This window comes from Pelmatolapia mariae, linkage group LG6 (genome assembly GCF_036321145.2).
Source record: "Pelmatolapia mariae isolate MD_Pm_ZW linkage group LG6, Pm_UMD_F_2, whole genome shotgun sequence".
Classification (NCBI taxonomy): domain Eukaryota; kingdom Metazoa; phylum Chordata; class Actinopteri; order Cichliformes; family Cichlidae; genus Pelmatolapia; species Pelmatolapia mariae.
In genome coordinates this window covers 27315685-27328276 of record NC_086232.1, presented here as the reverse complement: position 1 = coordinate 27328276, position 12592 = coordinate 27315685, and the positions used below count along the sequence as shown (strand labels likewise).

The 12592-nt window shown below is 40.4% G+C and overlaps 1 protein-coding gene across 1 annotated transcript; it reads left to right on the top strand.

The window, feature by feature from the left end:
* The first annotated feature begins 7524 nt into the window (after positions 1 to 7524).
* LOC134628617 (sialidase-3-like) lies at positions 7525 to 10911 on the top strand. The gene is made up of 2 exons (XM_063475337.1): positions 7525 to 7823; positions 9240 to 10911. The coding sequence occupies exons 1-2, from the start codon at positions 7533 to 7535 to the stop codon at positions 10161 to 10163; spliced, it is 1215 nt and encodes a 404-aa protein (XP_063331407.1). The 5' UTR covers positions 7525 to 7532; the 3' UTR covers positions 10164 to 10911.
* The last annotated feature ends 1681 nt before the right edge of the window (positions 10912 to 12592 follow it).

Genomic DNA, 12592 nt, shown 5'->3' with positions numbered 1-12592 from the left:
AAATATTTTATTTTATTCGGCAGTACCTTTACAGCCCACAAGAGGGCTCCGAGTTTTGGAAAAACAGCCATTATTAAATTATAGCAGTAGTTTTATTTTCATTTCATTTTAATTCATTTTATAATGAATGACAGAATTCGACATAGATTTAGAAATCATTGCAGAGGTAGTTAAACCACAGCATGTATGATCCATTTTAATGATGGGTGGTCTACAGAGATTTGATAAGCTCAGGACTTTGACCCAGAATTATTTTCATTTTCGGTCTACTTGTAAAATAACTGACTCAAGTCACACCTTTTATCAGACAAGTTATCAGATTTCACGCCTGTCCATGTGAAGCGACTGAAGGCTTGAAATGCACCTTTAAACAGACGGTAAAATCAGTGGAGTTCCCCTTTAATTTTTGGGAAAGCAGTCATTCGTGAGATTAGTTTCCCTTGTGCGTCTAATCTAATACAGATCAAAAAATCCGATCAAAACTCATCCTAAATCGGTTGCAGTGGTGCTCTGTGAAACTGTTGCTCGTTCAAAAACACAAGATAACTTTAGAAATTAGATCAGTGAGGAGTCTTGTTTTTATCTTCTATCTGTATAAAGTTCATGGTGATTCTGATTACAGTAACGGCACCTTGTACAGTGTCAGCCACATGTCGACGGTCACACATCGCTCCGTTCCCAGGATGCACCTGGCCACAAGCAAGCAGGCGGACGTGAGGGACAGCTGTTTCCTGTGCACACTTCCTGGTTTGGCAGAGAAAAAGGGGTGGGGGGCTTTAGTGGTGGGAGGGAGTTGGGGTACAGAGTTGGGCAATGGGGTAGATTAGTGTTTTTGGTGAGGCATTTTTCAAACAAGAAATATCTGCCACAGCCACAGGTGTGAGGGTAAAGAAGGGTGTCACACATATAGAGTATATGCTACAACAACACAATCTCATAAAAGAAAAATAAGAAGTCAGAGCTCTATAGGGTGAAACCCAGAGTTTGACTGGATCAATAATTAAAGAGAAAAAATTCAAAGTACTGCTTGTACCACAGGGACAAATAACAGACAAAGACACAGGGATCGTGGGAGAAATGTTCCTTTATTGTCTCCAGTCTTTGACTCCCCCACCCCAGGGGGAGAGCGTGGTTGGTCACCTAATCAGAGCATAATGGTCTCAATCAATAGTTTCCTTGATTGCACACGTACTGTACATTCCACATCAACAGCGCACAAACAGGGCTGTGTTTTCATGCGAGGTGCTTAAATCAAGGAAGCCTGCGACAGTGTTTCATTGCATGATTATGCTGCTGTTCAAATCAATGCCATGTTTTTCAATATTTCCAGAAATAAATAACTTCAGTGAATAAGTTCAGTCAATAGGTTATTCTGAGCATAACAAGGCAAATATCTGACCAATCAGTGCAGTTAATTGGACAAAATCTGTTAATAACACTCTTCTATTTGTCTCCTGTAAAGTCTGGATGGACGTTTTATATTTCTGAACTAAAGGAATAAAGACTAATCATTATGATGCTTTTGCAAACATGGCTAGAAAAATAAAAATCCAGTAGATGTTGCAGCATGAAACCTGTAACTAAGTATAGTTGTATGAAGTGTCCGTGAGCACGCATCGTTGAGCCTATTTAGACGTTTTTTTCCAGACTTTAAAAGCGGTTTTGTGACATTCAGGAAAGACAAGCGTGAGATGAGGTGACACAGTGGAAAGACGGTCCAGCGACACTCACTGTGTGGACCTGTCTGACTCATTTGACCCTGAGGCCGCCCGCTGACCTTTGACTCTAAGGCGTCATTACGTGCGGAACTTTACGAGAGCACTGCGGCTTTTCAAACAGCCAGCTCACATCCACTTCCACTTTTGGCAACAGAATTACAAATATTTCTACACGAGATGAGCTCTGACAATAGCCTTTGTAAGTGTGTGTATATATGAATGGATGAGTTTCTGTTTGATTCTCTGGGCCTCGGTGCCAAAACTGTATGTGTCTAAATGAGCATATGTGGACGGTTGAGGTTGCGATTGCCACTAGGCACACGTACGGTGCGTGTGTCTGTGTCTGAGTGCGTGTGTGGAACAACAGTGTATTGTGTCTTCCTCTCTCATATTTCTCATCATCAGCACTGCCGGTGTCTAAATTCCACTGGTGTGTTCACAGCGTGACGGAGGGACTCAGCCCTGTTGTCAACCCCCATCCTGCAAAAATAGGAAACACAGCATCACTTTTCCACTTTCTCCCTCAGTTTTCACCACTAATTCAAAATATATGTCTTCCTGTTTGGAGCTCTCACACTCTGGACTTGGTTGTTTGTATTGGAGAAAGGGTGCAGTTTTGCACACACTCTATGCTGTTTTTTAAGCACAGAGTGTGAGCAGCCATTGGGCAAACACCTCCATTACTCTGACACATTAACTGTAGATGTTTATGCCTCTCGCCCCGGTATTTGTCAATATGATTTACTCATTATGTGAAATAATTGCATCAGACACCTGTGATAATGACCTATAGTACTGGTCAGAACTGAATCAGTCTTACACACAGATTTTCCATTTTCACAAGGCTTATTTCTCCTTCTTGCTAAGCATTGTAAGATTTTGGGTGCTGAACTGGCCTGCCAGCAGTCCAGACCTTTCACCAACTGAAGACATTTGCAGCACCATAAAACATGACAGAGAAGACCTGGGACTATGTGAAAGGGTGAAGTGCTGCAGTAAAGTTGCAATGGTCCTATCTAGGGCTGGGTATCGTCACTGATTTCTAGAATCGATTCGATTCCAATTCAATTCAATGTGATTCGATTTTGCCTCAGACAGTCAGAAATATTATAATTCAAATCATGCATTAGTACATTTCCATATTTTTATATCTATAAAAAGAAAGCTGACACTTGCCAGACTTTATCAAAGGTGTAAGCATCACAGCAGATTCCTTTGTGTCAAAGTAGCTGAGGATAAAACACAGAAAAACATGAAGGTGATTTTCCTGGCCTGGGATTTTATAAAAATATTCTGCAGTAGATCAAAAACGAAATAAAACCATTGCTGCTGCTGAAGTGAAGCAGAGCAAAGTTACAGCATTGAACAGCAGAAATTAGACTTTGTTTTCGGAAGTAAGTAAAAGGAAAAAAACAGCGTCCGACAGCGCTGTAAACAACGGCAGACTTGTGTGTAACAAGCATAATAATGTAGAAAACAGATTTTTAGAAGGGAAACTGTTCTTGAAGTATACTGAGAGAGAGAGCTGTGCATGAAGTGTGATTTTTATCGTGGTGGAAGCAAAACAGCAAAAGTCAGAGGGAATTCATGACGATGTGAAGCGTAGTTTACATCTTCTTTTGCTGCTGGTTCAGTCAATATTGTTTGCAGAGAGATAAAACCTGCAGCTTCAGAATCTAACGCAAAAAGGGCGGAAACACAAAGCGCAGACCCGCCGAAACATCAGAATCAGCGAGCTGTCGGCTTTCAGCCCCGACTGTGTCCGTGCTGTCGGGTGAGAAAGGCGACATCTCGCTGATTCTGATCTGTCGGCGGCTCCGCACTCTGTGTTTATGTCTTTGTGCAGAATCTTTTACTGTCTTACTGTAAAATTTACTGTTTTAGCTGTTTGGTGGTTGTTGAAAATTTGTGAGGTTTCACCTGAGATTCTGGCTTTTCGGGCAAAATACATTTATATTAAAAAATCGATTCAGGATTTTAATGAATCGATATCACCTTATCCAAGCTAGAATCGATTTTAATCGATAACTCGATAATCAAAACCCACCCCTAGTCCTAACTTTTATACAGTCTATGGTTCACTCTATTAAGATGTGATTATTTCCAAGGTTCATTTAGTTTCAGTTAGCTGAAGCTAAACCAGAAGTTAAAAGAGATGGTGAAAAACATTTTTAGTTAATGTTACAACTGTTGTTGTAATTTCAATTTTTTCAATTCAATTCAATTTTATTTATATAGGGCCAAATCACAACAAAAGTCGCCTCAAGGCGCTTCATAGATACAGAGAAAAACCCAACAATCATATGACCCCCTATGAGCAAGCACTTTGGCGACAGTGGGAAGGAAAAACTCCCTTTTAACAGGAAGAAACCTCCGGCAGAACCAGGCTCAGGGAGGGGCGGCCATCTGCTGCGACCGGTTGGGGTGAGAGAAGGAAAACAGGATGAAAGACATGCTGTGGAAGAGAGACAGAGGTTAACAACAGATATGATTCAATGCAGAGAGGTCTATTAACACATACTGAGTGAGAAAGGTGACTGGAAAGGAAAAACTCAATGCATCATGGGAATCCCCGGCAGCCTACGTCTATTGCAGCATAACTAAGGGAGGATTCAGGGTCACCTGGTCCAGCCCTAACTATATGCTTTAGCAAAAAGGAAAGTTTTAAGCCTAATCTTGAAAGTAGAGATAGTGTCTGTCTCCCGAATCCAAACTGGAAGCTGGTTCCACAGAAGAGGGGCCTGAAAACTGAAGGCTCTCCCTCCCATTCTACTTTTAAATACTCTAGGAACAACAAGTAAGCCTGCAGTGCGAGAGCGAAGTGCTTTAATAGGGTGATGTGGTACTACAAGGTTGTTAAGATAAGATAAGGGCTGATTATTTAAGACCTTGTATGTGAGGAGCAGGATTTTGAATTCAATTCTGGATTTAACAGGAAGCCAATGAAGGGAAGCCAAAACAGGAGAAATATGCTCTCTCTTTCTAGTCCCTGTCAGGACTCTTGCTGCAGCATTTTGGATTAGCTGAAGACTTTTCAGAGAGTTTTTAGGACATCCTGATAATAATGAATTACAGTAGTCCAGCCTGGAAGTAATAAATGCATGAACTAGTTTTTCAGCGTCACTCTGAGACAGGATATTTCTAATTTTAGAAATGGAAGAAAGCAGTCTTACATATTTGTTTAATATATGCGTTGAAGGACATGTCCTGGTCAAAAATGACTCCAAGGTTCCTCACAGTGTTACTGGAGGCCAAAGCCATCCAGAGTAAGAATCTGGTCAGATACCATATTTCTAAGATTTTCAGGGCCGAGTACAATAACCTCAGTTTTATCTGAATTAAGGAGCAGAAAGTTAGCGGCCATCCAGGTCTTTATGTCTTTAAGACATTCCTGCAGTTTAACTAATTGGTGTGTGTTACCTGGCTTCATGGATAGATAGAGCTGCGTGTCATCTGCATAGCAGTGAAAATTTATGCTATGTCTTCTAATGATACTGCCTAAGGGAAGCATGTATAATGTAAACAGAATTGGTCCTAGCACTGAACCCTGTGGAACTCCATAATTGACCTTAGTGTGTGAAGAGGACTCTCCATTTACATGTACAAATTGGAGTCTATTAGATAGATATGATACAAACCACTGCAGCGCAGTACCTGTAATACCTACAGCATGTTCTAATCGCTCTAATAGGATATTATGGTCAACAGTATCAAACGCTGCACTAAGGTCTAGCACAGGGGTGGGCAATTCCAGGCCCCGAGGGCCGGTGTCCCTGCAGGTTTTAGATCTCACCTTGGGTCAACACACCTGAATCACATGATTAGTTCATTACCAGGCCTCTGGAGAACATCAGGACATGTTGAGGAGCTAATTTAGCCATTTAAATCAGCTGTGTTGGTTCAAGGACACATGTAAAACCTGCAGGGACACTGGCCCTCGGGGCCTGGAATTGCCCACCCCTGGTCTAGCAGGACAAGCACAGAGATGAGTCCACTGTCAGAGGCCATAAGAAGATCATTTGTAACCTTCACTAAAGCTGTTTCTGTGCTGTGATGAGCTCTGAAACCTGACTGAAACTCTTCAAATAAGCCATTCCTCTGCAGATGATCTGTTAGCTGTTTGACAACTACTCTTTCAAGGATTTTTGATATGAAAGGAAGGTTGGAGATTGGCCTATAATTAGCTAAGACTGCTGGGTCTAGAGATGGCTTTTTAAGTAAAGGTTTAACTACAGCCACCTTGAAGGCCTGTGGTACATAGCCGATTATTAGAGATAGGTTGATCATATTTAAGATCGAAGAATTAATTAATGGCAGGACTTCTTTGAGCAGTTTTGTAGGAATGGGGTCTAAAAGACACGTTGATGGTTTGGAGGAAGTAATTATTGAAGTTAACTCAGAAAGATCGATTGGAGAAAAAGAGTCTAACTTAACATCAATGGTAGTAAGAGTAGCTGTAGACGATATTACATCTGTGGGATGATTATTGGTAATTTTTTCTCTAATGATAAGAATTTTATTTGTAAAGAAGTTCATGAAGTCATTACTAGTTAGCGTTAAAGGGATGGTTGGCTCAAAAGAGCTCTGACTTTTTGTCAGCCTGGCTACAGTGCTGAAGAAAAACCTGGGGTTGTTCTTATTTTCTTCAATCAGTGACGAACAGTAAGATGTTCTGGCTTTGCGGAGGACTTTCTTATAAATCAGCAAACTATTTCTCCAGGCTAAATGATGATCCTCTAAATTTGTGACACGTCATTTCCTCTCCAGCTTACGAGTCATCTGCTTTAGGCTACGCGTTTGAGAATTATACCATGGAGTCAGGTACTTCTGATTTGAGACCTTAGTTTTCACAGGAGCTACAATATCCAGAGTCATACGTAGTGAGGAGGTAAAATTATTAACAAGATAATCGACCTCTGTTGGAGTAGCGTTCAGATAGCTGCTCTGCTCTATGTTGGTACAGGGCATTGAAGATGATAACAGTGGGTGGATTATATTCTTAAACTTAGTTACAGCACTTTCAGAAAGACATCTACTTTGATAAAGTCTACTCTCCACTGCTGTGTAATCAATTATTGTAAATGTAAATGTTATCAGGAAATGATCAGACAGCAGAGGGTTTTCAGGAAACACTGTTAAATGTTCAGTTTCTATGCCATATGTTAAAACAAGATCTAGAGTGTGATTAAAGCGGTGGGTGGGTTCTTTTACATTTTGAGAAAAGCCAATTGAGTCTAATAACAGATTAAATGCCATGTTGAGGCTGTCATTCTTAGCATCTACATGGATGTTAAAATCAACCACAATAATTATTTTATCTGAGCTGAGCACTAAATCAGATAAAAAGTCTGAGAAATCAGACAGAAACTCTGTGTAAGGCCCAGGTGGACGATATATGATAACAAGTAAGACTGGTTTCTGAGTTTTACAGCTGGGGTGGACAAGGTTAAGCATCAGGCTTTCAAATGAATTAAAAGTCTGTCTTGGTCTTTCGTTAATTAATAGGCTGGTGTGAAAAATTGCTCTGTGACTGCAGCTGCCAGTCAAAGCTGTTATGATGACGTTTCACCCCAATTTAACATCACCGCGGTAGGAATTAGAATCAAACTTATGGGAAAGGAGACCCCTTGGACATCAATCAGCATGATGAGAACTATTGATATAAAAAGAAAAAATCTTTGGAAAAAAATTATCTAAGGAGAATTAATTTATTTTAACATGGAGGAGGCGGGGTTTATGACCTATACTGCAGCCAGACACCAGGGGGCGATAGAGACGTTTTGGCTTCATTTTTGGGGAGCTGTCGCGTCGTCCATGTTTCCTACAGTCGATGGTGTGGATAATTTTGCCGCAGAGACCCTGAATTGGGATACAGCCATGGACTGTGGATATTCAACAAAAGCTCAGCTAAAGAAACAACCTGTCTTTGAATCTAAAGAAGCTGCTCGATGTGTTTACAGGATCCCTGCTCTTCTGTATGAGAGAGAAAGTAAAACTTTACTTGCCTTTGCAGAGCAGAGGAAGACTTCAGATGATGCCAGTGGAGAAAAGCTGGTTATGAAAACAGGAAAGATCAAGGAGGGATCCTCTGAGAAGACGGTTGAGGTAATAGTGGTCATATAAGACATGTATCATCCCGATAATGATATAAATCACAAAAATGTAACATTTTCTGTAAATTCTGTGAATCTCGGGCAGCTCGACTTGCGTGAAGTGTTTCCAGCTGGGTGTCGTGTACCTAACCGATGCATGATATTATACTTTTTTAGACATAAGTTGTAACGGCCGCCGTTTTCTTTGTGAGTATTTAAGATAAGAGAAGGAGAGAACTTTAAGAAATTAATATAGCCACTACAGTGACCTTTGAAACGATGAAAAAATATTGCCGTAAAGTTTATTTTGCGACACCACGAAACAAACGATACCGTAAAATGAAACGATAGATGTTTTCAGTGTTGCCAACTTATCGGCTTTGTCGCTTTATTTAGCGAGTTTTCAGACCCCCTTAGCAACTTTTTTTTCTAAAAAGCGACTAGCGACAAATCTGGCGACTTTTTCTGGTGTTATTGGAGACCTATTTATGACGACTTTTTTGACGTGAAAGCGCGTATCGCTCTTACTCTCAACAAGCAGCGAGTGCTGCCGTGGGCACCTCGCCCGTTCCAAAGCGCTCACGGGCGGAGGATAGTCCTCCCCCTGCTGCTATCAGGGCAGGAGACGTTCACACCGCAAATGCGTCCAAACTGCAAATGAATCGCGCATGAGCGAAGCCGCTGCTCCCGCACTGATTGTAACGCAGTCAGTTCTTCTTTTACTTTTATGCTGTTTTGTGGATCACAAGGTTTAAAACTACTTATAAACACACACACACACACACACACACACACACACACACACACACACACACACACACAAAGTAACTCCAGCAGAGTGCCTATTTCTATGGGCTCGTACAAATCTTTTTTACACACACACAAATTCTTTTTACACACACAAATCTTTTTTACGCACACACAAATTCTTTTTACACATACAAATCCTGATTTACAAGTACAAAACTGATTTACAAGTACAAAATATTTATGACCACATTTTGAGCCCATATATTTCGGGTCACTTTTGCCAGTCCGGGTAAAGGAGCAGGGTTGGAATTGTGATATTAAAAAAAACAATAATTGCTAAAAGAAATTTAATTTGTAGTTCTAAATAAACTCTAAATGCATTTAGTTTTTTATTAACTTTATGTCTCTTCCACGATGTTATTTCTCTCTCCAACGTAGGTTACAATTAAATTAGCATGACCAATTATGCAAATTAGGCGATGACGTCATTTAGCGACTTTTAGGACAGCCAATAGCGATTTTCAATACTGAGGAGTTGGCAACACTGGATGTTTTTATATAGTCATCCGATATATATCGTTATATCGAACAGCCCTATAATCAGCCATTTCAGTTCTAAATTACTTGTTAATTACAGTCCTGTTTTGTTTTATTTACTTCTGAACAATCTCTCTTTTAGTGGTCAGAGCTCAAAGAGGTGGAAAAGGCACTTATTAAAGGACACCGTCCAATGAACCCCTGCCCGGTGTATGACAAGGCCAAAAAAAAACTTTTCCTGTTTTTCATCTGTGTTGAAGACGGTATCACTGAGAGGTACCAGATAAACAGCTATGACAACAGGACCCGTCTCTGCTACATCACAAGTGATGATCTTGGAGAAACCTGGAACAATGTGATCGATTTGATGGACGAACTGAGTGAAATAAAAAACTGGGCCACATTTGCTGTTGGGCCAGGCCATGGGATTCAGACAGAGAGTGGTAAACTGATTATCCCAGTTTATGCTTATTGCAGAAGTACTGGCCCCTTGCGCTGTTGTAAATCATATGCACTCTCACTGTATTATGATCCTGATAAAAGTTGGAAATTTGGTCAAACGTTGCAATCAGAATCATGCGAATGTCAAATGGCAGAGGTTTTTGAAGACAACGGCTCCAGTTTCATTTATTGCAATGCTCGCAGTTCTGGCTCCTCTCGAGTGGAAGCTGTCAGTGAGAAAGGTTTTACCTTCACCAAATCCAGATGCACTAAGCTTACAGAAACAAAGTGCTTCTCAGGATGTCAGGGAAGTGTGGTCTCCTTTCCAGCTCAAGAACAAAGTGGAACTGCACAAAGTGATCCAAACCGAAACAAGTGGCTGCTGTTCACACACCCAACCAGTAAGTCGGACAGGATTGATCTCGGTGTGTATGTGAACAAATACCCACGTGATTCAAAGGCATGGAGCGAGCCCTGCATCATTAATGATGGCCGCAGTGGTTATTCAGACCTGGCTTACATTGACGATGGCTGGTTTGCATGTCTGTTTGAGTGTGGGCAGCACAAAATACATGAGCAGATAGCCTCTGTTGTGTTTAGCTATGGGGACATCACCAAGAAATAAACTGAAGAATAGAAAATAAATAAAAGGAATGATCTGTATTCAGGTGTGTAGACGAATAGATTCATATGTATATGTGCATAACTTCAAGTAGCAAGTGTTGCTTTGTATGTAAAAATCTTTAATTGCTTGTTGCATGAGAAATGAATAAGAAAATTGAGAAGCTTGTAGGATTACCACTTTTAAAAAATACCTTAATAAATTGAAGGAAACAGCAATTTCTCCTGTTAAACATGGATGCTGTTGTCGAAGTTTTCCATTAAATAAAGCCTGCAGACGAGCGGTGAGTGGTAGCTAACATTCTTTTATCAAAACACACAAAGAACAGACAACCAAGCTTGGTGGCGAGCCCACATGACCACGGGGCAGACGGTCAGCAGAGTCTCCCTGAGCCTAACATGGCTCTCGGTTAAATACCTTCTCCCGGAACAAAAGGCAGTACACAGCTGTTTCACACCTTAAGGTTCACACTCCCTTGCTACCTCCCAGAGTCCTCAAAGAGACAAAAGATTCTTCCTGTGGAGTTGTCTGCTTCCCCCAACTTCCTTACTAGACCCCCACCATTTGTCTTACTGTATGAGTGTGAGACATGTTAAAATCCAGTGGCACCAAGGCATCATACAATAACATAATGTGATTAATACATAAGTAAAAGAAATTCCTATACAATGCTCAATTTGAAAAAACGTTTTAATCCAATTTTTCACTGCTTGAAGAAAACATACCTAATGCTGCAAATATCATATTGTTGGTTGTGAATGTATCTGATTTTATTACAGAAAATAATAAAAACTAGTTAAGATATCCTGTTTACTCTTTAATTGTAAAATGATCTTTTCTTTTGCTCATTTACTAATCTGTGAAAAAGCCAGAGACACTCCTGTAGCCTTTGCAGAGCCGAGCAGTAAACCCGATCACGGAGTACAGACCTGCAGGTTATGAAAGAGGGATTATGAAGGAGTGTCCACCGGGAGAATCAGATATTCTCTTACTAAAGTACTTAGGAATGTAGCTCACAGTCTTGCCTTTAAAAATCAAGCTGTTACATAACATGATCATAAATGCAAAAGTCTTAAATTGCTTGACATATGAGAAATGAACACCGGAGAAGAATAGAACCAGCTCATGAAAGATACTGCCGTATTTGTAAAACAAAGTGGAGCCACTACATGGTATGATCATATATGACTGAGTAATAGTAGCATTGTTTAATAATGTAACTGCTAATAGAAGTAGCAGGGTAAATTCTCAAATTTACAGTGATATACCCTCTGCTTAGATTCAGTTAATGCTGGAAAACTGATTGGAAGGTGCTTCAGAGTGCTACTGTGCAGTTATATAGTTTTTCACATTATCTCTGAACCTCTGAAAATGGAGGACTGCATATAAAAGGGTCAGAAGATTACTGCTACGAAAGAGAAACTCGTACAATTTTCACAGAGCAAAGGAGTAATCCCGATCATACTAGTACAAAACGGTTATAAATAAGGAATGTTGAGGGAGGGACCCTCCACTGGGAAAATCAGCTATTTTGTTACTCAAGTACTTGGGAATGTAGTATACAATCTTAGTTTTAAACACTAAAGCTGTTTCATAACACGTGAGAAATTAAAAAAATGTAATTAAACATACATCTTAATCAACTGACTTTTATTGTTGACTTATGACAAATGATACATTTATGAGTGTGATCCATTGTGATCATTAAGTTGAATTAGTTACCCTTAAATGTATTTAAGGCTAGTATTTCAAGTCAATACTCAGTAGTACATAATTTTAGCTATAATATAACAACCAAACAAATCTAATCAATCCAATCAGACTCTGGAGTTCTGCAGACGTCTACATGTTGCCTTGACCGCTAAGTGAACCTTGTGCACAGTGTGCAAGTGTTCGTGTGTTTATCGTCTTTGTTTGACCTTTCACACTTGTTCAGTTTAATATGTCATTTCTTCAGAAAACAGCCGAGGCTGTTGTGAAATAAAGAGCCCCGACTTCAACATTACCATAAAACCCTCAGCAGATAAACCCAGCAGGACATTTTATTCACAGGGACACCAACAAGACCTGATGAACCTTTAAGAAATGCTCAGCCGCACAAAGAAACTTTCTCTGTGTGCGGTGCGCACAGATGCATCTGTGTGCACTGCCATCTTGCATTTTTTGCATGTTTGGATGTGCGCCGATGGTGTGCGTCCAGTGGTGTCAGCTGGTGAACCAGCTTGTCATTCAAAAAGCGCCTTTATGCCCCTCACCATTAATGGAGGTCCCATTTGAGCGCATTGGCATGGACCTCATTTTATCGATGAGAAAAAGAAAGTCTTTAGTTCAGCTGTTGTTAACGGATCTTGACTTTGTTAATTAAACGTTGCAAACCTGCTTTCAGTGTGTCCTGTACATGAGGTCATTTAGTACACCACAGCACGGTGAGT

Coding starts and splice junctions, on each gene's coding strand:
- LOC134628617 (XM_063475337.1), top strand. CDS start 7,533: ATGTTTCCTACAGTCGATGGTGTGGATAATTTTGCCGCAGAGACCCTG. Junction 7,824..9,239: donor CCTCTGAGAAGACGGTTGAG/GTAATAGTGGTC, acceptor TCTCTCTTTTAG/TGGTCAGAGCTCAAAGAGGT.